Below are 25,978 nucleotides of genomic sequence, written 5' to 3'. Positions count from 1 at the left end.
CAGAAGGCTGTGGAGGCCAGGTCATTGAGTGTATTTAAGACCGAGATAAATAGGTTCTTGATTGGTAAGGGGATCAAAGGTTACGGGGAGAAGGCGGGAGAATGGGGTTGAGAAACGTATCAGCCATGATTGAATGGCGGAGCAGACCCGATGGGCCGAATGGCCTAATTTCTGCTCCTATGTCTTATGGTCTTATGGAAACTTGCTTTGTGGCCTAACAAGTGGGAACTCTACTTTCAGATGGTGATCAGGAAAAAAACTCAGCTTTTAATTAATTATATATTGACTTCATTATTTTTAAAAAAAAATTATCCAAATGCAGCATAACTTGAAATAACTGTGAAAGTTTTAGATTACACATGTGCACAGATGTTAATTTTATGAGGGCTGCTGTATATTATAAAGGGGGGGTGGGGGGGTGCTCTCTGGACAATCCATTAACAATTGGGGCAGCCTTGTCTTTATAAGCGATTCATAATGTATCTCCCATTGGGATTTGGGACATCGATTGGCAAGTGAGAGTTTCATATTCCAAATGTCATGTTTCTTTGATGATAAAGGCGTGATTATTTTTTCTCTCTCAACGGAGTCAAGGGGACGGTTACAAATTCTCACAGTTCCTCATTATGATGTAAGAGATACTTAATGGTTGAAATAATTAATCCTGGGGAGGGGGTGAGGCTCAGGTCCTTGATTATTTTTCACCACAATATATATATACTGGAGTAAAGGGAGGGGGGGGAAGGAAAGAGAGAGATTTTTTTGTTTTTTTTTTAAGAAGTGAACATTTAATAAATAATTAAATGTGGCTGATGAATATTCAGCCTCCTTATCGTTGACGTCAGTTACAGGGAAGTGAATTTACAAGAGAGAGAAAAAGTTCTTTCTGAAGTTGGGTTCGGTCGAAGGAGTTTACAGGGGAGGAAGTGGGGGGGCTTGGTTATAAGTAATTGCCTGTGCTTCCTTCAACTGCTCTCAGATCGACTGCATTCCCTAGAGTGTTGGTCAGTTTCTCCCTAGAGTGTTGGTCAGTTTCACTGTTCAGTTTCTCCCTCCCAGGTGTGTTGGGTTGAAATGGCGCAGGGCAGCTCCCATCGCCGCTTCTGGCCCTTGTTGACTTGGATGTTCCTCAGTGCAGCCGGCTCCCTGTCTCTGGAAAACTGCCCCGGCTCCTACAACGTCTCCCAGGGCATCTCCCTGCACCGCAAGAGCTTCGAGGACGGCGCCGAGCTCCTGGCGACGACCCTGGTCAACGGCTCGCAGGCTTGTCGGGCTGGCTGCTGCTCGACTCCCGGCTGCAGCCTGGCGCTGCTGGAGCAGGGAGGCGCTCCAGGGGGCACGGGCACCACCACCACCGCCACTGCCACCGACACCTGCTTCCTCGTCAACTGCCTGTCCAGCCAGGGGCCGGTCTGTACCTTCGAGCGCCGGCCCGGATACGAGACCAGCAGCCGCTCCGGCCCCGCTCAGGGAGGCGACCCTCCCACCGCCGTCCCCGCAGGTAAACAGACAGGAACATCCCCTGTCACTTGTGTGAAGGTACTTACCCCACCCCCCCACACCCCAACCCCTAAATCCTCACCCCTCACCCCCAACCCCCCCAACCCCAACCCCTCACCCCCCAACCCCAACCCCTCACCCCCCAACCCCCAAATCCTCACCCCCAACCCCCCAACCCCAACCCCTCACCCCCAACCCCAACCTCCAAATCCTCACCCCCAACCCCTCACCCCCAAATCCTCACCCCCAACCCCCCAACCCCAACCCAACCCCCAAATCCTCACCCCCAACCCCCCAAACCCCAACCCCTCACCCCCAACCCCCAACCCCTCACCTCAAACCCTCACCCCCACCCCCCCCAACCCCTCACCCCCAAACCCCCAAACCCCCAAACCCCTCACCCCCAAACCCCCAACCCTCCCCCTCACCCCTCACCCCTCACCCCCTCACCCCCTCACCCCCCCACCCCCCACCCCTCACCCCCCACCCCCCACCCCTCACCCCTCACCCCTCACCCCTCACCCCCCACCCCTCACCCCCCACCCCTCACCCCCCACCCCTCACCCCCCACCCCTCACCCCCCACCCCTCACCCCCCACCCCTCACCCCCCACCCCTCACCCCCCACCCCTCACCCCCCACCCCTCACCCCCCACCCCTCACCCCCCACCCCTCACCCCAAAATCAACCCCCAACCCAACTCTCCCGAGGGGGGAAAAGGGGGAAGAGGGGGGAGGGAATGGGAGGGGAGGGGAACAGCAATCCTCAACACTGGGTATTTTGAGATGGATTTTCAGGGGAAGAGTTGTTGGGAAAACAGAGTCTTGTCCATTTGGAGACTTGTCCTTTGTCCAGGTGTCAGGGTGAAAGCTGCACCTGGGGCTCGGAGTGACCGGATTGGCTGCCATAGTTTAATCTAGTTTATTAATTAATATTTTAATGCGCACAATGACTTAATGTAGCATCTCCCCCCTGTCTGACCCGGGGGTGCGGCCGGGCGGGGAGCGGGGGGTCTGGGCCGGGGGGGGGGGTTTCAGAGTTGAGCCGCTGGTTTAAAGGGCCGGGGCTGAATTGGGGACTCGGACAGGAAGAGAATGTGTTTAGTGTCGGTGGAGGGGGGGGGGTGTTGTTACCAACTCAAACCCCAGCCTGGAATACCCCCTGGGTTGGGTTTGTGTTTTATTTGGGGAGGGGGGTTTCCTCTCTCCCCGTCCCAGTGATTAAAATATTTACACTCCGGGGTCGGGGGGAAACCCACAGGAAATTCCTGCCAAGGAGGAAAATGGCGACTGACTGACCAGAGGAATAGTTAGTGATCCACCCGGGGGTTAGTGATCCACCCGGGGGTTAGTGATCCACCCGGGGGTTAGTGATCCACCCGGGGGTTAGTGATCCACCCGGGGGTTAGTGATCCACCCGGGGGTTAGTGATCCACCCGGGGGTTAGTGATCCACCCGGGAGGCTCCTGTGGATTGGGGCAGGGACTGGGCTGGGTGGGGTGGAAACTGGTCACATCCACATTCAAACTACAGGGGCGGCTCCTTAACAACAGCACAAAGGGATTATTGATCCATGTGAAACAGAGAATTCTCTCAACTCCCTCTCTCCCTCTCTCCCTCTCTCCCCCTGTCCCCCTGTCTCTCTCCCTCCCCAAACTCGTTTGTTGACCAGGAAATGCTTATCATCACCTACATCTGAATTTCCATATCAGACCTGGGGAATGTCAGAACAGGAGGAGGCCATTCGGCCCTCCCATCCCATTCTACCCCGCTATTAGATCAGGGCTGATCAGCACTACATCTTTCACCTGCTTTTTGCTCCAATCCTTGCCTCAAATTTGTTTCATGAACCCCAGTCTTGAACCTTTCATCCGGACCAGAATTCTCCATCCCTTTGGAACTTCCTGGACTTCCAGGTTTCCTCTATCTTTCTGTGTGAAAATGTATTTCCTGATTTTAATTCCCTTCGGCCAGCACTGGCTTGAAGATCATGGGCACATTTTTCTTCAATTTCCCACAGGATGAAATGATTTCTCTATATCTAACACACCAATTATTTTAAACCCCCTGACTAGATCACACCCCCCTACCCAAGTTGTAAATTTGGGTTTACAAAGCAAGTTGTCCAATGTATTTATTTAATTCTAAGGAAGACTTGAGTTTGTGTAGAGCCTTTCAGAACCTCCCAAAGCGCTTTCCAAAATGTTGTAAAGTGGAGATATGCAGCAGCTAATTTGTACCCAGCAAGCACCAAGCCCCCCTCCCAAAAAACAGCAACACAAAAATCAGATAATCCTGCTCTAGGGGTGTTGGCTGAGGGATAAATATTGGCCAGGACACCAGGGAGAACTCACCCGCTCTTCAAAATAGTGCCATGGGATCTTTTATATCCACCTAAGGGGACTTTGATTTAATGGCTTATCCAAAATACCTCCGCTGGTGGGTTGCCCCCCTTGGGCATTAGGAGATTCAGCCTGGATTCTGTGCCCAGGTCTCTGAAGTGGGATTTGAACACATAAACCTTCTCACTTGAAGCAAGACTGTTACCCATTGATCCTCGCTTCAGTCGTGTCATTCTGTGCTCTCCCAAGAGCAAAATACCTTTCCTGAGCTGCAGGGTCCTCAACTGAAGACAGGAATTTTCACAGGGGTGTGTAAAATTGGGACATAACTCCTTCACTTTTGAATTTCAACCCCCTTGAAATAAAGACCCATCTCCGCCTTCCACCAGAAATTCGTGGATCCATGACTGCTTTTCAAAAACTCTCAGCTTTGTCTAAAGCGTGCCCTGAGATGAGTGTGTCTGTATTTAAAGTGTTTGTTCTTGGGATGTGTGCAACGATGGTGCACCAGTAAGTACTGGCTGCCTTGACTTGCTCAAAGAGATGATGCAAATGTAGGACTTCAATCATGTGTTGGTGTGTTTGGGTAGCAGGTTCCATACCCTGAAGGATTCTGGTGAATCGGCTGGGGTCTGCTGCCAATCGGGTAGCTTTTTGTTGTCCTTTTTCCAAGTCCATCCCACAAATTGAATTGAATTCAGTTTTGCAGTTTGAATTCAGTATCTCTGGCTCTCGGTCTGTACCACAGCCGCTGGTGACATCATGACGTTCCTAATACCGTCATATTGTGTGTGTGTGTGTGTGTGATTGTAGCAAGTGCTTCAGCCTTATCTTTTGCACTGATGTGCTGGGCTCCTCCATCATTGAGGATGGGGATATTTGTGGAGCCTCCTCCTCCGGTGAGTTGTTTAATTGTCCACCACCATTCACGACTGGATGTGGCAGGACTGCAGAGCTTAGATCTGATCTATTGGTTATGGGATCGCTTAGCTCTGCCTATTGCTTGCTGCTTATGCTGTTTGGCACGCAAGTCATCCTGTTATAGCTTCACCAGGTTGATACCTCATTTTTAGGTGTGCCTGGTGCTGCTCCTGGCATGCCCTCCTGCACTCTTCATTGAACCAGGGTTGATCCCCTGGCTTGATGGTAATGGTAGAGTGGGGGATATGCTGGGCTATGAGGCTACAGATTGTGGTTGAGTACAATTCTGCTGCTGCTGATGGCCCACAGCACCTCATGGTTGCCCAGTCTTGAGTTGCTAGATCTGTTCAAAATCTATCCCATTTAGCACGGTGGTAGTGCCACACAACACGATGGAGGGTATCCTCAATGTGAAAGCGGGACTTTGTCTCCACAATGACTGTGCAGAGGTCACTCCTACCAATACTGTCATGGATAGATGCATCTGCGGCAGGCAATTTGGTGAGGATGAGGTCAAGTTTGTTTTTCCCTCTTGTTGGTTCCCTCACTACCTGCTGCAGACCCAGTCTAGCAGCAATGTCCTTTAGGACTCGGTCAGTAGTGGTGCTACTGAGCCACTCTTGGTGCTAGACATTGAAATGTCCCACCCCAGAGTACGTTCTGTGCCCTTGCCACCCTCAGTGCTTCCTCCAAGTGGTGTTCAACATGAAGGAGCACTGATTCATCAGCTGAGGGAGGGCGGTACGTGGTAATCAGCAGGAGGTTTCCTTGCCCATGTTTGACCTGATGCCATGAGACTTCATGGGATCTGGGGTCGATGTTGAGGACTCCCAGGGCAACTCCCTCCTGACTGTATCCCACTGTGCCGTCACCTCTGCTGGGTCTGTCCAGCCGGTGGGGCAGGACATACCCAGGGATGGTGAAGGTGGTGTTTGGGAAATGATCTGTAAGGTATGATTCCGTGAGAATGACTATGTCAGGCTGCTGCTTGACTAGCCTGTGAGACAGCTCTCCCAATTTTGACGCTAGCCCCCAGATGTTAGCAAGGAGGACTTTGCAGGGTTGACAGGGCTGAGTTTGCTATTGTCATTTCCGGTGCCTGGGTCGATGCCGGGTGGTCCGTCCGGTTTCATTTCTTTTGGACTTTTTAGCAGATTGATATTGAGTGGCCTTGCTGGACCATTTCAGAGGGAAGTTCACAGAATCTCTCAGTGCAGAAGAGGCCCTTTGGCCCATCGAGTCTGCACCAACACGTGAGAAATACCTGACCTTCCTACCTAATCCCATTTACCAGCACTTGGCCCATAGCCTTGAATCTTATGACGTGCCAAGTGCTCATCCAGGTACTTTTTAAAGGATGTGAGGCAACCCACCTCCACCACCCTCCCAGGCAGCGTATTCTAGACCGTCACAATCCCTGGGTAAAAAAGTTTTACCTCACATCCCCCCTAAACCTCCTACCCCTCACCTTGAACTTGTGACCCCTCGTGACTGACCCCTCAACTAAGGGGAACAGCTGCTCCCTATCCACCCTGTCCATGCCCCTCATAATCTGGTACTACCTCGATCAGGTCACCCCTCAGTCTTCTCTGCTCCAACGAAAACAACCCGAGTCTATCCAACCTCTTTTCATAACTTAAATGTTTCATCCCAGGCAACATCCTGGTGAACCTCCTCTGCACCCCCCTCCAGTTCAGCGTCAACCACATTCCTGTGGGTCTGGAGTCACATGTAGGCCAGACCAGGTAAGGATGGCAGATTTCCTTCCCTAAAGGACATTAGTGAACCGGATGGGTTTTTACAACAATCAACAATGGTTTCGTGGTCATCATTAGACTCTTAATTCCAGATTTTTATTGAACTCAAATTCCACCATGTGCTGTGGCGAGATTCGAACGTGGGGTCTCCAGTGCATTACCCTGGGTCCCTGGATTCCTAGCCGAGTGACACGTCTCCCCCGTCTCCCCCTGCTTGGAGCTGAGCATGAGGGGAATTGGCAAGCAGTGGATCTGCATTAACCCTTTCCAGTATCAGAATTAATCTTACAAACTCACTCAGAGATTTGATGCTCGTCTACAAATAGTTAACTAGGATAGTCCTGGGAGGATCTGAAGTTTTTTTTTATATAGCTGACGTTAATTGCTTTATGACCTGAGCTTTGACAGCCGAGAGGGTCACCCATTTGGATCTTTGAGCTACTGGGTGTGTTCCACACTTTTAACCACTATCCCTATTGTGTCACCAGATTGTGTGAATGCGCAATCCTGTATAACCAGTCCGGCCAGTCTAGTCAGATCATGATGAGATATGAATCTGCAGAGCCAGGGTAAAAGTAAGGTCTAAATCTAAAGTAAATGGGCATCAAAGTCCATGAATGTCACTGTGGGGCATGAACAAGTTATGTAGTGAATTCATGAGAACTCAATGGACAGAATTGGGTCTGAGCCCCTCAGACATGGATCCAAGGCCTTTTGGAAAAGGATTCCTAAGCTTGTTGACATGAACAAATTCTCTCTCTCTCTCGCTCTGTCTAAGATAAAAGCAAAATACTGCAGATGCTGGAAACCTGATAGAAAAACAGAAAATGCCGGAAAATCTCAGCAGGTCTGACAGCATCTGTGGAGAGAGAAACAGTTCACTTGGTTGCTCTCTCCACAGATGCTGCTAGACCTGAGTTTTTCCAGCAAATTCTGTCTTTGTCTCTCTCTCTCCCTTTCACCCTGGGGTGAACATGATTATCTGCTAAAAGGATGATAGCAAAGCACTAATGTGGGAGAGGCTGAAATGTTAAATGAGATGGATAGAGTTAGGTAGGAATGTTGTAGGAAGACTCCGATGATGTTGAGATAGTAAAAACAAAGATCTTATTATTAACTCCTGCGCTGACCTGCACATGGCCCTGATGTGTATCTATTCGCTGGCTTGCACTGTGAATTGGCACAGTGTTCCTGGAGTTCCAATCATGTGGTTTGCATTAGGTTGAGTTCTGTGTCTGTCGCGCATGACTTCAACGCACCAGGTCCAGCCCCATGGCTGTCCTGTTGGTGTGAGTGGGAAATCAGCCCCCGTGCTTAAACCAGACTCGAGAGTGATAGTGAGCTTTGCCATTGCTGTGGTGGTCAATCGGATTCCGGGCAAAGTGCCCCCTACACCCTGTACCATCTCTACCACCCATAGAAGACATGGCAGAACTTACCAAAGTTTATTTGGCAGCACTTTGCAAACCCACCACCTCCCACCATGAGAGCAGCAGGTGTGGGACCTCTACCTGCCTCCTGAGCCTGTTCCACCATTCATTATGCTCATGGCTGCTCCATTACCTTGTTCCCTTTCCTGCCCTCTCCCCATCTCCCTCAGTCCGGAGACACCAAATATCTACTCATCTCAGCCTTCAATGTACCCAACAATGGAGCTTCCACAACCCTCTGGGATAGAGAATTCCAAAGATTGCTGGCCCTTTGAGTGAAGAAATTTCTCCTCATCTCAGTCCCAAATGATTAGCCCCTTATCCTGTGGCTGTGCCTCAGAAGGCAGTTCCTCTCCGGGGCTTCCCAGAGCCAATCACTTCACCAAAATCCGTTGTTTTTTTGTAAATGGAGGCAGGTGAGATCTTTGTGCAGTCAGGCTGAAAATAGTTAACCCGACAATGTGGTAGATTTGATTCTGTTGGATTTGGACCATCTCAAGATGTGTCACCAGAGAGTAGCTTGGGCTGGTTTCAGGTTCCTCCCACAACTTTCTTGTGTAAGTTGAGCCTCGACAAATGCATTGTCCTTTCCACAAGGAGAAATGCACTCTCTCTCTCTCTCTCTCTCTCTCTCTCTCTCTCCTTTCTCTCTCTCTCTCTCTCTCTCTCTCTCTCTCCCTTTCTCTCTCTCTCTCTCCCTTTCTCTCTCTCTCTCTCCCTTTCTCTCTCTCTCTCTCCCTTTCTCTCTCTCTCTCTCCCTTTCTCTCTCTCTCTCTCTCCCTTTCTCTCTCTCTCTCTCCCTTTCTCTCTCTCTCTCTCCCTTTCTCTCTCTCTCTCTCCCTTTCTCTCTCTCTCTCTCCCTTTCTCTCTCTCTCTCTCCCTTTCTCTCTCTCTCTCTCCCTTTCTCTCTCTCTCTCTCCCTTTCTCTCTCTCTCTCTCCCTTTCTCTCTCTCTCTCTCCCTTTCTCTCTCTCTCTCTCCCTTTCTCTCTCTCTCTCTCCCTTTCTCTCTCTCTCTCTCCCTTTCTCTCTCTCTCTCTCTCTCTCTCTCTCCCTTTCTCTCTCCCTTTCTCTCTCCCTTTCTCTCTCTCTCTCTCTCTCTTCCTTTCTCTCTCCCTCCCTCCTTTTTCTCCCCCCCCCCACCCCCCCCACCACTTCTTGTAACCTATTATTTATTGCACTCCCTTGCCTCACCTTTGTGTTCTCACCATGACTGGGAGACACTGGTCAATGTTTATGGTGATGTAGGTGCAGTTGAGGAAATTCCAGTCACTGATCTGTCCCATAAAAGTCGCTTACTGAAAGGACGGAGTTCCTATAAAGGCTATTTGTGGTACAATAGAACATTGTAGACTTGGCAGTTAATGTAAAAGCAAAATTACTGCAGATACTGGAAATCTGAAATAAAAACAAAATGCTGGAAAAGCTCAGCAGGTCTGACGGCCTCTGCAGAGAGAGAAACAGTTAATGTTTCGAGTCCGTATGACTCTTCATCAGAGCTGATTGATGGCACTTAGTGTAGTTGTTTCTTATTGCATATGCAGTCCTGTGTCTTCTCCGCGTTGTGTAACCTGTATCATGACGTTGCCCTTCATCGCGATGTCTGGGGTATGAACAGGAACTGCTCGAGGCAATTTACCCCTGAGAGTCTCTGTTCTAAGTCATAAAATTAATGATTACACATGATCGCATTGTATTATGTTGTTAAACAGGTTTGTGAATTGTGGAGTCCATGACTAAGCTCCTTTTAAATCACAGGGATAGTTTTCAAAGGGTTCAAATTGGTCAAATTATTTATTTTTTTTGAATTATTGCCTTTGATTGACCAGTAGGAGTATTGGTTTTAATGGTGACTACTTACAAGTCTTTGTGAAGTGTTTACCTTTGCTCTTCCTCATCCTAATGATGATTTAAAGCTGCTATTACATGACAAGTCCAGCCTTTGTGAGTGTTCCCAGCTGTGGGGCACACATTTCTGCACACATGCAGACTCACTATGACACTTATCTGTAGGTCACTGCAGCCAGTGGATGATGGAGCCAGTGGCATTGTCACTTACACTGACTTCACCATCTATCATTGCAACATATCTTACATTGCCTCCCTCACCCTAACCTGGGGTTATACTTGCCACCCTTCCAGGATTACCTGGAATCTGCAAATATTGGAAGATTAATCTCCAGCTCTCTTGCTGGGAGCAAAATCCTGAGCGAGGTTTAAACTTCAATAAATGTATAGCATTTTATTTTTTTAAAAGATGGGGAGGAAAAAGCTTTGTCTGACAGCGAGAGATTGTCCAGTGAGGTGAGGGAAAAGTCTGGTCACTCTCCAGTTGGGGAAAGATGGGGCTCTGCAAGGGTGACCTTTGGGGGGGGCAGTTGGAGGTCATGTGATTAAATGCCCCTGGACTACGTCCAGCTAGAGTTGGCGACCCTTATTCGAGCTGGAAGTAACTCACCTCCTGACTTCCCAAAGCCTGTCCGCCATCTACAAGGCACAAGTCAGGAGTGTGATGGAATACTCTCCACTGGCTGGATGAGTGCAGCTCAAGAAGCTCGACACTGTCCAGGACAAAGCAACCGCTTTATTGGCACCACATCCACAAACATTCACTCCCTCCACCACCGACGCACAGTAGCAGCAGTGTGTGTACCATCTACAAGATGCACTGCAGGAATTCACCAAGGCTCCTTTGACAGCACCTCCCAAACCCACGACCTCTGCCATCTAGAAGGACAAGGGCAGCAGATAGATGGGAACACCACCACCTAGAAGTTCCCTTCCAAGTCACTCACCATCCCGACTAGGAAATATATCACCGCTCCTTCACTGTCGCTGGGTCAAAATCCTGGAACTCCTTCCCTAACAGCACTGTGGGCGTACCTACACCAAATGGACCGCAGCGGCTCAAGAAGGCAGCTCACCCCCACCTTCTCAAGGGCAATTAGGGATGGGCAATAAATGCTGGCCCAGCCAGCGAAGCCTACATCCCGTGAATGCATTTTTAAAATGCCAATTTGTGCACAGTAAGATCCCACCAACAGCAATGTGATAAAGGCCAGATAATCTGTTTTTTTTTGTGTGTGATGTTTGTTGAGGGATAAATATTGTCCAGGATGTGGGTGAACTCCTTGGCTCTTCTTCGAAATGGTGCAGAGAGATTGTTTCCATCCACCTGAGAGGGCAGTTATATGTCTCTTCTGGAAGGTGGTACCTCTGACTCTGCAGACTCCCTCAGTACTGCATAGTGAACGTCCGCCTAGATGGTGGGGCTCAGGTCTTTGGAGTGGGGCCAGCGACCTTCTGGCTGAGGTGAAAATGCTGACCCGCTGGGCCGAGAGTGACCTGTGACACCTTGACCTGTGGATGTGACTGCCGCTCCGGTACCCCCACCACTGAGTGACCATCAGCCACCAATAATGCACCCTCTAGGGGGTACCTCCGTTACATCCACCTGGACATACACCAAGCTCAGGAGTTTATAACTTTACCACCTTTTTTTATTTCAAGCTTATTGACACGTTCAATGAAGTTCTCACACTGGCTAATGCTAATTATGACCAAAAGTAACATGTTATGAATTTTAATTTTCCATAGATTGCTCAAGTCCACCGAAGATTGGCCCATGCCGTGCTCGCTTACAAAGGTGGTATTACGATGATATTAAAAAGACTTGCCACATCTTCATTTATGGAGGCTGCCTGCGCAATGGGAACAACTTTAAGTCTGAAAAGGACTGTTTGAAGAGTTGCGTTGGAGTCACAGGTGGGTGCTGGGTGGAGAATGCGGCTATTGGAATCTGAAAGATTTGAGTTGTGCTGGGTTCCTGGGCTCTGCGTTTAGCTGAACGAGAGTTTTCTCCCCGTGGCTCTGGGAGCTTATGTTGTAGCTGGCTCAGCTGGGTGAGGAACAGCAATCGAGGTTTATGAGACGACGAGAGGTTTCGAGAGAGCAGGCGGAGGGAAAAGCTACTGAGTGGGTCATAACCAGCGGGCGGAGATTTGAAAAGTGCAGCATGAAGAGCGCCTGCTCTCCCAGGAGAGGCAGCACAGTGACACCAGGCTGAATGGGCTCCTCCTCGGTCATAAATGTTGACGACTTGATCCTCGGCCAGTGCTGGACCGGATTACCCTTGTGTGATCCAGTGGGATCCTGTCGAGGATCGATTCGGCTGGAAGGAGTTGATCCCTGATGCCAGCGGAGGAATAAAAGACCTGGAACGTCCGCACAACGTTCCAGGACCTCCAGACATTCCCAAAGTGCTCGGCAGCCCAGGAAGTGCTTTTTTGGAAGTGCGGCCGCTGTTGTAATGTAAGAAACGCAGCAGCCAATTTGCGCATAGCAAGATCCCGCAAAGCGGCGCTGTGATAAATGAATGAATCGCTGGTCTGTTTTATTATCTTGACTGAGGCATAAACGTTGGTCTGGTCGGCAGGGTGGGCTCCTCTTCCCCCCCCTTCCCCCAACCTTCCTCCTCCAAATAGGGGCCGTGTCTGCTCTCTAGGGTTTGATGTCTCATCGAAAGACAGCACCTGTGACAGTGCAGCACTCCCTCAGTCGACCTGGATTGTGGGCTCAAGCCTCTGGAGTGGGACCTGAATGTTCAGCTTTTGTGTGTTATCCACAGAGCCATGGCTGATGCTCGATAACACAATGACACCCTCACTTGCTGAATTGTAGCGTTGCAAATGAGGCACCTAGTCCTCAAAAACAGAGAATTTGCTAATAAAATGATCTCTTTACAATAAATTCAGTGCGGTTTGGTTAATGGATGGGTTGTGGTTTGTGAAAGTGTGAGTTCTTTATAAGTGACTTGATCACTACAGATCATGTCATTCACTGAACGTGGATTACAAATTAAAATGTGCGTCTGATTTTCGAGCAGCTTGATCTTTGTTTGCATGGAAGTGGGTTGCTTGTTAGAATATAGTGGCATGCAATGTCAGCTTTAGCTCAGCTGGTAACACTGCCCCCTCACAGTCAGAAGGTCATGGGTTTAAGTCCCACTCTAGACGCTTCAGCACAGAAATCGAGGTTGACGTGTACAGTGCATTGATGTGTTGCAACCTCTGAATTCTCCTCTGGGTCCAGACCAATATTTATCCCTCAACCAAGATCACTGAAACAGATTTACTTCATTGCCGTTTGTGGGAGCTTGCTGTGTGCAAATTGGCTGCCCCATTTCGTACATTACAGCAGAAACTACACTTCAAAAGTACTTCCTTGGCTGTAAAGCACATTGACATGGCCCTGAGGCCCTGAAAGGTGCTATAGGGATTTAAGTTTTGTTTGCAGATTTTGAGTGTTGCGAAATAAGTGATGGCCTATAATCTTTGTTTGTCGGGAAAGTAACATAAGGACATTGTTAATAATTAAGACTCGGGAGAGAGGCTTCGAACCTCCTAGTGGCCAAATTCAGCAGCTGTATTTGTGACAGTTGACGTCGGAAATATTAAGGCAACAATTTATGAAGCGTGAGGGTGACATCTGTAGATTAGTGTGTGCCCAATGTGAAATTTTAAATTAAATGTGAGCATTGTTCATCGTCTCAAAATGATTTCTCTCCTTCCCTTTTTTAGCACCATTGATCAACACAGTGCCAGCCTCCGGTAGGAGCAGAGAGGGTCTGAAGGGTACGTTAAACTAACTTGAAACCATTTTTTGTAAATTAACGCCCTAATTGAGCTTTTATTTATTTCACCAGAGCTCTGCAAGCTATATGTAGCAAAGTGATTGTGAATATGACCACCCAGCGTAACCCAACCCTTCAGTTCCAGGTTGCATGCTGAGTTTGTGGTTGGCCATGTTGAACACAGTTTCTAAAAGGCTAACCTGACCTTTTCTTGGGAAGTAACTAGGTCGACCCGCTCAATGGGATGGATTATCCGGAGCTCCCCAGCTGGTTTTAACACCTCTCTGTGGCCCTCGCCCCTCCCGACCTCTGTAATCTCTTCCAGGCCCACAAACGTCTGAGACCTCTGAGTTCCTCCAACTCTGACCTTGAGTGCGTCCCCGCTTTAACAATCCCGTCACTGATGGCTGTGTCTTCAGCTGCCGTGGCCCTAAGCTTTTAGCACACTCCTTAAAACTTACCCCTTTGACCAAACCTTTGGTCACCTGTCCCAATATCTCCTTTACATGGCTCAATGTGAAATGTTATCTGATAATGTTCCTGAGCAGAACCTCGGCAAGTTTTCACTCTGCTATAAGTGCTCTTTAAGGATAAGCTGATGTAGGCCTGATGGGACCCGGTCAATTGATGTGATGGTAACAAAACTTTGCTTTGTTTCCCTTCTCACTGCCCCTTTTTGCGTTTGCAGACTGTTCAAAGCCATGTTCAGCGAGCGAATTTAAGTGTGCCGACGGCTGCTGTGTATCTCGTAATCTTTTGTGTGATGGGACGACCCGATGTTTAGATAAATCTGATGACGGTTACTGCAAAGCTGGTAAGGGACAGAGTGTTAGACTCGGGGATATGGTTCATTTTGAGGTGTTTTGCAGCTTCTGGGAGGCGCTGATGTTGGTTCTTTCTGCTCCTGGCTCTGGTACCCTGTTCTCAAAGGGGTTGGTAAAAGGTGATATTATTGTGTGACATCTCGTGTTTGGCTGGGATGATGCTACCTTATCCATTCTGCCCAAGCCTCAGCTCGGCTACTGAAAGCTTATCCATGGCTTTGTTACTCTACACTTGACCAATCCAATGTTCTCCTGATTGTCCTCAAAGCTCCCCCCCACCACACCCCCCCCCCCTCCCCCCCCCCCCCCCCCCCAACAACTTGAACTCATCCAAAACCCAACTGCCTCTATCCCCATCACCCACTGACCTACATTGGCTCCTGGTTCAGCAATGGCCCAATTTTTAAACTGCGCCTCTGTGCTTTCAAATCCCTCTACGGCCTCGTGTCTACTCGCCTCTGTAATGTTCTCCAGTCCCTACAACCCCCTGAGATCTCTGCGCCCTTCCAACTCTGGCCACACGTACATACTCTATTTTAATTCTTCACCATTGGCAATTAGACCCGAAGCCCTAGAATTCCCTCCCTAAAACCTCTCCTCCACCCTCTCCTCCTTTTAAGAAGCCTGTTTAAAAACCTGCTGTCAGATGTTTGATAGCACTTCTGTGAAGCAACTGGGGACGTTTTACTAAGGTGCCATATAAACGCAAGTTGATGTTGATATGACCACCTTGAGCCAGTTAGTTTTCACAAGCCAGGACACCAGTGAAGGAGGGAACACCTTCAGTAGAAACAGAAATACCTGGGAAAAACTCAGCAGGTCTGGCAGCATCGGTGGAGAAGAAAAGAGTTGACGTTTCAAGTCCTCATGACCCTACAACAGAGCACAGTTGACGTTTTGAGTCCTCATGACCCTTCAACAGAACTTTGTTCTGTTGAAGGGTCATGAGGACTCGAAACGTCAACTGTGCTCTTCTCCGCCGATGCTGCCAGACCTGCTGAGTTTTTCCAGGTATTTCTGTTTCCGTTTTTGTTTTGGATTTCCAGCATCCGCAGTTCTTTTGCTTTTAACACCTTCAGTAGAGAAGGGAGAATCTAGAATGTGGAGAGGTGGGGTAGTGAAAGACAGAGGGTGAGGGGAGAGAGCCAGTTTAATAGTTTCCCCAGCACAGTGCACTAATGCAGTTTTAAGGACTATGTGCTGGAGGAGTAAAGGTATGTTGGAAAGAAACTGGTTTGATTTTTCTTTTCTCCCTACGTTCCAGTGCACGATAGTTATGCCCGCCTGACTGAACAGCAGGAATCTGGTCCTCAGGACAATGGTAGGTGTCTGGACCTCGCTATGCGATGTTTTTGTTCTGTTATTTGAATGAGTTAATTTTTAAATGGGGAAGTAGGAGCTAGTGCAAGTGATACTACTGAGGAAACTGGATGACGTGGCCTTTAACAATGCAAACTATCTTCCTCCAGCAATCTCAATGTTGTGACATTTATAACGAACTTCCCCGGAGGTTAATTTGCATATTTTGGATCATTGGTGATTAGCAATGAGCAATCCTGGGTTTCGTCAGATGCTGAGTCCTCTGCTGATCTCTAACCGTTAAAGAATTGTCCGGAACAGGCTAGGCTGAGGCTAAGTTGAGTTAATTGCAGTAAATCGGGATGTGTGGGGGTGTTGACTGGGCTGTGACCCAGGTCAGTCTGGCCAACTGGAGCACGTACTCGCTGTTCCCAGTTCTGATATCTCTCCGAGCTTGGCTGGTGGTGAGAAAGGCCCTCCCCGTCAGATCCTTCCTACACGCCAGGAGTCTCACCCCCTCTGCACGATGCCCTCGAGGTGGCTGTGGTGGGGAAGAGACCGTTGTTCACCTCCTTGTGGATTGTGCCTTTGCAAAGAAAGTCTGGAGAGAGATGCAGTGGTTGCTGTCGAGGTTCATCCCGAGCAGTTCTGTGACACAGGACTCTGTGCTCTACGGGCTGTTCCCAGGGACACACACCGAGACAAACATCAACTGCAGCTGGAGGATCATCAACTCGGTGAAAGACGCGCTTTGGTCTGCCCGAAACTTGTTGGTCTTCCAGCACAAAGAGTTGTCCCCGACCGATTGTTGCGGACTGGCACAATCCAAAGTCCAGGACTACGTGCTGAGGGACGCACTAAAGCTTGGGGCAGCTGCCGCAAAGGCGCAATGGGGAAGGGTCGCTGTCTAAGACCTTTCTACCACAGCGCACCGAGAGACTGGGAACTGTTTAGAGCCCCTCGGGCTGTACAGATCAAAATGAAAGGCTGTAAATGATTGTAATATTGTTTGTACTGATGCACCTGGTGATACATTTTGTAAAAGTTTAACCTGGATTGTACCCTTGTAATGTTGTTTTTGAAATGGTTTTGAATGTGATTGAAGATTTTTTATGAATAAAGTATATTTTTACAAAAAAAAAAATCTCTCCGTCCACCAAGCGCCGAGTGTTTCAGTGAATCATTCCAGGAGGCCTGGGGCTTAGCCAGTTACACCCCCAGCCCCTTGCCTCTGTGCCTGAAGCTCTGGGTTCGAGTCCCACTCCAGGACTTGTCGGCCACGGAAGGAATGTTCGCGAAACAAACAAAAAAAAAACACACACACGACGCTGGGAAAGCTCAGCAGGTCTGGTAGCGTCTGCGGGGAGAGAAGCAAGAGTTAATGTTTCAAGTCCGCATGACCCCCCCCACCCTCCTTCCAGAATGTTCACGATGTGGCAGAAGTGGGTTAGTAATCGGCCTCCCAGCACTTCCCCAATGTCCTCCAAAGGGGGAAATAAGACGTGTGTAAAGAAACGAAACGCGAACGGTACGAACTGTTCCTCCTCGTGTTTGCTTTATTGCCTCACAGTGACCCTATCGCCAGCATCTGCCACATTTTACCACCCCCCACCCCTCCAATCCTCTGCGACCACCCCAGAGACTCGTTCTCTCCTCTGATTTGGTAGTAACGAAATACTTGCAGTAATTAAGCGAGCTTTTATTTACTTTTTTTGTTTTAAAGTAAAAACAGCAAGAGATTTGCATTTCTGTGGCACCACTGACGCCAAAGTGTTTTACAGCCAGTGAAGCACTTTTTTTTTTGGAACTACAGTCACTATAGTTGTGAGGTAGCAGCCAATTTGTGCACAGCAAGATCCCACAAGCAAGAATGTGCCGGTGACCAGATGATCTGATTTTAGCAGAAGCGGTTGAGGGATTAATGTGGAGAGCAGCAGCAGCAGTAAAGAGCCTAAACTTGCTTTTTTAAAAAAGCCGTTCCCTTTGTCTGACTCCAGTGTGCGCAGACAGAGTCTCTCTCCCTGCCAACGCGCTGTTGACAGGAAGATTTGGAACAAAGTGACGTTTAAAAATAAAGACAGTAGCTGGTTTTGTCTGGCAGGATATCCTGAAGTGAGTCACCTGGTGAGGCAAGTCTAGAAAGGCTGTGGTGTACGGCAGTTAAGTAACGTTAATGCTGTGATGTGCATCTTGCAGATCAATGTAACGCACCCAAGAAAGTCGGAATCTGCAAAGCTGCGTTCCTTCGCTGGTATTTCGACACACACACACAAACCTGCGAACCGTTCCTATATGGAGGCTGCCAAGGCAACAAGAACAACTACGAGAGTGAAGAGGATTGTCTGGCTGCGTGTGCCAGACAGAAGGGTGAGTCTGCCCCTTGCGACGCTCCGCCTCCACTCCATCACCAAGACCGCCCCATCTGTGGTATCGCTCACTCCCACCCCTACCTCAGCTTATCAGCCGTAGAAACCCTCGTCCCATATCCAGGCTGTTATTCCTGTGCTCTCCCGGTCTGCTTCCCGTTTCCCACCCTCCTAACTTAATGTGATCCGAAACTCTGCTGCCCCTGCCCTAACACGCTCCAAATCCCGTTCACCTTTCAGCCCCCGCGCTCACTCACATTGCCTCCCAGTCCAGCAATGCCTCAAATTCAACATTCTGATCCTTGTGCTCAAGTCCCTCCACACCCCTTGCCCCTCCCTACCTCTGTCATCTTCTCCAGCTCTGCAGCCCTCTGATCTCTGCACTCCTCCTCCTTCTCCTCCTCCTCCTTCTCCACCTCCTCCTCCTCCTCTAATCCTGGCATCATCCATTTTCATCATCCCACCATTGGCGGCCAGGCCTTCAAACTCGTCAATTCCTCCCCTGAACCTCTCCACACCTTTCACTTCCCTTTAAGCTGCTCCTTATTTGTTTGACCGAACCTTTGACCGCCTGTCCTACTATCCCCCGCCGATGTGGCTGGAGGTCATCTTATTTGGTGGTGCTGCTGTGAAGCCTCCTGAGAAGTTTTGCTGAGTTAAAGACGATATATAAATGCAGGAGTTGTTGAATGCTGGGGTAAAGCGGCTGCCTGTGTTCTTTTGCAGAGGTTGTCCCAGAGCCACAGGAACTCCAGGTCAAGGCTGACGATAAAGGTAAGGCAGACGCCATGATTGCGAACATTTGAAAACAAGAGTTTCTTAAGTGAGTCCAGACTTCCAGTGATCATCAAATGCTTTGTGGGATCTACAAGATCACCAGATGCCCGCCTGTCAATCACGTGCTTACTCTTTGGTTCATTAGTACGTTTCAGAGGCTGTTGACAGACTAATTTCGCAATGATCGTGTGGGTTTTCCTGTTGAACTCTTGAAAGTGGGATTTGGAATTCCCCCCCAAGACCCTCTGTCTGTCTTTGTTGAGGGGTCTTGTGCAGCTGGTTGTGATAACCCTGGCTTTCTGGGGTATCTGCTCCTTGCCTCTCGGTGGTCACCCTGACTGAGGAGAAGTGGATCACATGAGAGAGAGAGAGAGAGAGAGAGAGAGAGGATTGTGTCCAGTTCTGGGCACCGCACCTTTTTAGCGAAGATGTGAAGGCATTAGAGAAGGTGCAGAGAAGGATTCCCAAGAATGGCTCCAGGGATGAGGGTCTCCGCCTGGATAGACTGGAGAAGCTGGGGCTGTTCTCCTCGGCGAGGAGAAAGTTGGGAGGAGATTTGAGGTTTTCAAAATCGTGAGGGGGTCTGTAGAGAGTAGATGGGGTTGAGAACCAGCGGACATCAATTTAAGATGATTGGCAGAAGAAGCAGTGGCAGCATGAGGACAAACCTCCTTTATGCAGCGAGTGGTTAGGATCTGGAATGTGCTGCCTGAGAGTTGGTGGAGGGCAGATTCAATCTGGGCTTTTAAAGGGGAATTGGAGAATTTGATAGCTGGATAAAGAGAGAATGTGCAGGGTTACAGGGTGAAGGTGGGGGAGTAGGACTGGGCGAGCTGCACTTGCAGAGAACCACCATGGACTCAATGGGCCAAATGGCCTCCTGTGCTATAATCATTCAACGATTCTAGTCTGGAACTTTCCAGCCCTCCGAGCTTAACTCCTCCACACGACTTGTGCAGTTCACTAAAGGAAGAAGCTCCTGTAGGTGTGGCTGCACAGGTATTGAAGGAGATGAGAGCTAAGTTGAGTGGCTGGGGGTAGACCACAGATCAGCCGTGATCTCGTTAAGATGAAAGCTCGTTGACCCGAAACGTTAACTCTTGTTTCTCTCTCCACGGACGCTGCCCGATGGGCTGAGAGTTTCCGGCATTGCCTGCTAATGTTGTTTGGTGGAATAGGCTCCCATGTTTGTTATCTAATGACTGCTTTGTACTATTCCTTGTAGATTACTGCTACGCTCCGGCTGTGACTGGTCACTGCCGTGCCTCTTTTCCGCGTTGGTATTACAATCCTCAAAGCCACACCTGTGACCGCTTCACCTATGGAGGCTGTGGTGGGAATAAGAACAATTATGAGAGTGAAGCTGAGTGCTTGGACAGGTGTTTGGGTAAGGCAGGTATGTAAGACCCCTCTAGGAAAGGGCAGACTTTTCAAATATTTGAAATTTGTGTATTTGGAGTCTCCTAAAGGAGGACATTTTAAAAAATTCAGTTTCTTGGTGGGTGTCACTGGCTGGGCCAGCATTTATTGCCCATCCCTAATTGCCCCTTGAGAAGGTGGTGGGTGAGCTGCCTTCTTGAGCCGCTGCAGTCCCTGTGGTGTAGGTACACCCACAGTGCTGTTAGGGAGGGAGTTCCAGGATTTTGACCCAGCGACAGTGAAGGAACGTTGATATTTTCCCAAGTCAGGATGGTGAGTGGCTGGGAAGGGAACTTGCAGGCGGCGGTGTTCCCATGGTAACCTGGTAGTTTCGATACTGACTTGGAAGCACTGAGATGTTGAGATGAAATCCTACTTTGGAAAATTTAAAATTCAATAAATTTACTGATTTGTGGGATGTTCCTAGGAAGTAATGACCGGGAAAGCTGATAAGACAGGAACTGGTTGGTTAACACCTCCTGAAGAAAACCTGCCATCCTTAGCCAGTCCATTCTGAGCACTTGCATTTCTGTAGCGCCTTTCGCACCCTCAGTACATCCCAAAGCACTTCCCAGCCAATGAAATGCTTTTTGATGTGTAGCCACTGTTGTCATGCAGAAAACAGGCAATCAAGCTGCCGTGGCCCTAAGCTTTTAGCACACTCCTTAAAACTTACCCCTTTGACCAAACCTTTGGTCACCTGTCCCAATATCTCCTTTACATGGCTCAATGTGAAATATTATCTGATAATGTTTCTGAGCAGAACCTCGGCAAGTTTTCACTCTGCTATAAGTGCTCTTTAAGGATAAGCTGATGTAGGCCTGATGGGACCCGGTCAATTGATGTGATGGTAACAAAACTTTGCTTTGTTTCCCTTCTCACTGCCCCTTTTTGCGTTTGCAGACTGTTGGAGACCATGTTCAGCGAGCGAGTTTACGTGTGCCGACGGCTGCTGTGTATCTCGTAATCTTTTGTGTGATGGGACGACCCGCTGTTTAGATAAATCTGATGACGGTTACTGCAAAGCTGGTAAGGGACAGAGTGTTAGACTCGGGGATATGGTTCATTTTGAGGTGTTTTGCAGCTTCTGGGAGGTGCTGATGTTGGTTCTTTCTGCTCCTGGCTCTGGTACCCTGTTCTCAAAGGGGTTGGTAAAAGGTGATATTATTGTGTGACATCTCGTGTTTGGCTGGGATGATGCTACCTTATCCATTCTGCCCAAGCCTCAGCTCGGCTACTGAAAGCTTATCCATGGCTTTGTTACTCTACACTTGACCAATCCAATGTTCTCCTGATTGTCCTCAAAGCTCCCTCCCCCCCCAACAACTTGAACTCATCCAAAACCCAACTGCCTCTATCCCCATCACCCACTGACCTACATTGGCTCCTGGTTCAGCAATGGCCCAATTTTTAAACTGCGCCTCTGTGCTTTCAAATCCCTCTACGGCCTCGTGTCTACTCGCCTCTGTAATGTTCTCCAGTCCCTACAACCCCCTGAGATCTCTGCGCCCTTCCAACTCTGGCCACACGTGCATACTCTATTTTAATTCTTCACCATTGGCAATCAGACCCGAAGCCCTAGAATTCCCTCCCTAAAACCTCTCCTCCACCCTCTCCTCCTTTTAAGAAGCCTCTTTAAAAACCTGCTGTCAGATGTTTGATAGCACTTCTGTGAAGCAACTGGGGACGTTTTACTAAGGTGCCATATAAACGCAAGTTGATGTTGATATGACCACCTTGAGCCAGTTAGTTTTCACAAGCCAGGACACCAGTGAAGGAGGGAACACCTTCAGTAGAAACAGAAATACCTGGGAAAAACTCAGCAGGTCTGACAGCATCGGTGGAGAAGAGCACAGTTGACGTTTCAAGTCCTCATGACCCTACAACAGAGCACAGTTGACGTTTCGAGTCCTCATGACCCTACAACAGAGCACAGTTGACGTTTCGAGTCCTCATGACCCTACAACAGAGCACAGTTGACGTTTCGAGTCCTCATGACCCTTCAACAGAACTTTGTTCTGTTGAAGGGTCATGAGGACTCGAAACGTCAACTGTGCTCTTCTCCGCCGATGCTGCCAGACCTGCTGAGTTGTTCCAGGTGTTTCTGTTTCTGTTTTTGTTTTGGATTTCCAGCATCCGCAGTTCTTTTGCTTTTAACACCTTCAGTAGAGAAGGGAGAATCTAGAATGTGGAGAGGTGGGGTAGTGAAAGACAGAGGGTGAGGGGAGAGAGCCAGTTTAATAGTTTCCCCAGCACAGTGCACTAATGCAGTTTTAAGGACTATGTGCTGGAGGAGTAAAGGTATGTTGGAAAGAAACTGGTTTGATTTTTCTTTTCCCTATGTGGGGGTAGAGGCGTGGGCTCTGTTGGCGCTGCATGGGGAGAGTCCACTTAGGTTTTGGGCTCAAGACACTAGAGTGGGGCTCAAACCCACAACGTCTGAGTCCGAACCCGAGATTACCGCCCACAGAGCCATGGCTGACACTGTAACAGATTCGGACTGAATCTAAAGGGCAAGTTCTAGTTGGAGGTTGAATTCTGTGATAACCGTGATGTTCCAATGTGACCTGAGACATCATGAACTCTCTCTCTCAACTTGTTCCTTTGCAGGGAATTGGAAGCCGGCTGACGGGCACTTTGATGAACAATTCCATCCTGGACTCCGTCGTCATGCTTCTGGTAAAATATACTGTGACCAACATAGGGCTTCCGTTTACTTTAAGAATTACATTTATTTTAAAGTGCTGGGGCTAAAATGGAGGGTGGTCTCCTCTTTTCTTTTTTTATTTGTGTGGCTGGGGAAGCAGTTGTAATTCAATGTCGAGCTTAACAATCCTTTCAATGGCTTCGACTGACACCATGTGAATGATGCCACCATGAATGGACCTGTCAGGGCAGGAGCTCAGTAGTTGGGCGCTGGTCTGACTTGGATGGCCACAGGCACAATTTAAGTTCTTCCTCGTGGAGTCGGTGATTACACCCCCCACCTCCCCTGATCTGCCCTCGAGTGGCTGAGGGTTGCCCAGATTTTCTGTGGGAGGTTGAAACCTGGGAGTTTGCCCCCCGGGTCAGTTACCAGGCCGCCCACGGCTGCTGACGTTTGCAGTCGGCCAGGGGGTGCGTCATCGAGAGATGGGGCTGTCGTCAGGTTGGACGCTGTGGAGCGGGTTCTGGGAGGGATCTGTGGGATTGCGTGGAGGCTTTTTGAGGTCCTTTGTCGATGGGAGAGCTTCATGAATGAAAGATGGGACGTGGTCAGGTGGCAAGGAAGAGTGATGATTGAACAGACTGTCGGGGGAAGGCTGTAGACAATCATTACCTCAGTGTGCGTTTAAGTGTGAAGACCAGCAATTCGGTTTGTTGGACCATTCTTTTGAAAAGAAATGGCTTTATGCCAAGTTGGGGTTACATTGGGTAAATATTCCTGTTTGGCCGTTACTTTTAGTGGGTACACTTCAACTGGGCCTCCTCTCTGTGTAGAGTGGTTTCTTTTATTTATTTATTCATTCATTCATTCATTAATGGGATGTGGGTGTCGCTGGCTGGGCCAGCGTTTATTGCCCATCCCTAATTGCCCCTTGGGAAGGTGGTGGTGAGCTGCCTCCTTGACTAGAACTGAGTGGCCACAGAGGGCAAGTAAGAGTCAGCCACATTGCCTGTGGGTCTGGAGTCACATGTAGGCCAGACCAGGTAAGGACGGCAGATTTCCTTCCCCAAAGGAGGTTAGCGAACCAGATTTTTTTTTTGTTGAAACTTACAGTTCGGTAGCTCCCTTGGCACCATTTTCAGATCAAAGTCATGTGAGTTTAAATCCCCGCCCCCAGCTGTCGTCGTGGGATTTGAACTCTCATTTCTAGATTCCTAGTCCAGTAACATAACCACAATGCTACAGTACCCCACGTATTGCATGATTATTTCCTGTCATTCAGGCTAGTGGCCATTTCACAACCTCAGACTGTTTGTAACATTACTGTTGTTGTGATTCATTATAAACTGGACTCCGGCTGAAGAGGTTGTGAGGGGTGGGGTTGGTTCTGATTTCTGTGAATGGGAGGTTAGGCCAATGCGGCCAGTTTTCACGAAGAGGGAGTGCGCGAGTGTGTGTGTGTGAAGGGGCTGGGGTGACGAGTCCGTTTTGTACTCCTCGAATGTAAGGAGGGAACCGGATGGACAAAATTCAAAATAATTCCCAACCCCATGTTCTGTAGCATCTTCCAGATCCTGAGCACTCTGCTCCTGGGGGAAGTTAATCTCCTACAGGAGCAAGGGACACGGGGAAAAGAATCACTGATCCTCAACATGGTTATAATGGGCACTCTGTTAGCAATGTGTAGGAGTGGGGAGTGGTCAGAAAGGAGCATCAGAGTTAAAAGCAGATTCCAGCGAGATTTACAGTCAACATGTTTTCAGGGAGAGACTGCAAACATTGCATAAAACACCAACTAAACTCAGCGACCTTGTACAGTCGCATGTAACTGATTCTGCCCTTTTTTAAGAAACGAGCCCAACTCCTGAAGAAGTGGACGGAGATTTGTAAATTCAAGCTCGCTGTTCATGAGCTCCACCCACGGAATATTCTAGATGAAGGGCACAAAGAGCTGATCTCCTAAGCCGCTGACAGTTAGTGTGTCCGTTGCTGTCCGGCCCATCACTGAGCGCTGCTCTCTGTAGCGATCTAGATAAACTATGTTGTTAGGGTGAGGTGAAGAGGGGTGGGAGGAGGCCCGTGTGGTGTATAAACACCAGCGGGGACCTGACTGGCCTGTTTCTGTGCTGTAATGTCTGTGTAGCAACTGGGGAATGTGGGATACAGCAGGGAGAGAGAGTCCTGTCGGGAGCTGGAGCTTAAATGACTGAACATCATTTACTGCTGGGGTGGAATGATTAGACTTGATGTTGGAGAGCGGTGAGATGCTAGAAATGTGTTTTTAATGGATTAAAGAATTGAATACCTAAATAACTGAATAATTAAATAATGGAATAATTACGTATTTGAGCACAAGCAGTTGTTGATGGTTACAATCAGAGCTCTCTTCCTTCCCCCCTCCCCTTGTTTTAACAGCAATCTTGATGGTGGTCCTCCTGTCGATCTGCATCCTCGTCCTGCTGGGGGGAGTCGTCTACTTCATAGTCAGACTCACAAAGACGGACCAAACCGTCTCCTATCAGCGTGCTCCGCGTGAGGAAGACAAGGAGACTCTTATCAGCACGGTTCAGAACCTTTAAATTGAGCTTCACTCTTTTTAAAAAAAAAAAAATCTGCAGCGTGTGGCAAAAAAACCACTTGTATCTTGTCTTCAGCATTGTCGCAACAGAGAGAACCTTTCGCTAATTGATTCATAAACCCATCCCTGTTTCCATTCTAATCTTTCTAGTTTAATCTGTTTCGATGAAGGGTACACTTTGCAAGGAACGGACTGGCTATGTCAATAATTAGCTGGTTTGTGGAAGAAAACTGGAACTCTCTCACTGTCCCTGCAGATAGAGAGCGAGAGAGAGACACTGTTACTTGCGCCCTCTCGGACTGGGGGTCGTGTGACATTGCACCTGACCGAGGAGCTAATTGGGTTTGAATTTACATTTGATTTGGAGGGACCTGGCGTGCCCCGCCCAATCCTTTTTTAGGCTTGTGAGATAGAGAGGCCAAGTCCTTCGATTCAATGGAATCCCCTCGAGGCTTTATTGTTTGTTTTAAAATGTTGACACTGTAATATA

General features: G+C 48.8%; 1 protein-coding gene and 1 long non-coding RNA gene across 2 annotated transcripts; both read left to right on the top strand.

Annotated features, from left to right (window-relative positions):
• The first annotated feature begins 849 nt into the window (after positions 1–849).
• LOC144671503 (actinia tenebrosa protease inhibitors-like) lies at positions 850–20,248 on the top strand. Its single transcript, XM_078533462.1, has 8 exons — positions 850–1,501; positions 11,544–11,711; positions 13,526–13,579; positions 14,267–14,392; positions 15,667–15,723; positions 17,898–18,068; positions 18,794–18,841; positions 20,070–20,248. Exons 1-8 carry the CDS (start codon positions 1,075–1,077, stop codon positions 20,246–20,248), a joined length of 1,230 nt encoding a protein of 409 aa, XP_078389588.1. The 5' UTR covers positions 850–1,074.
• Positions 20,249–22,654: 2,406 nt separating this feature from the next.
• Positions 22,655–25,506, top strand: LOC144671507 (uncharacterized). Its single transcript, XR_013573939.1, has 2 exons — positions 22,655–22,942; positions 25,326–25,506. It is a non-coding gene; the product is annotated as an uncharacterized LOC144671507 (long non-coding RNA).
• The last annotated feature ends 472 nt before the right edge of the window (positions 25,507–25,978 follow it).

The sequence above is a fragment of the Cetorhinus maximus genome, chromosome 32, assembly GCF_964194155.1.
Source record: "Cetorhinus maximus chromosome 32, sCetMax3.hap1.1, whole genome shotgun sequence".
In the NCBI taxonomy this organism is placed as follows: domain Eukaryota; kingdom Metazoa; phylum Chordata; class Chondrichthyes; order Lamniformes; family Cetorhinidae; genus Cetorhinus; species Cetorhinus maximus.
The sequence above is the reverse complement of the archived record's forward strand: the minus strand, read 5'-3'. Positions and strand labels throughout refer to the sequence as shown.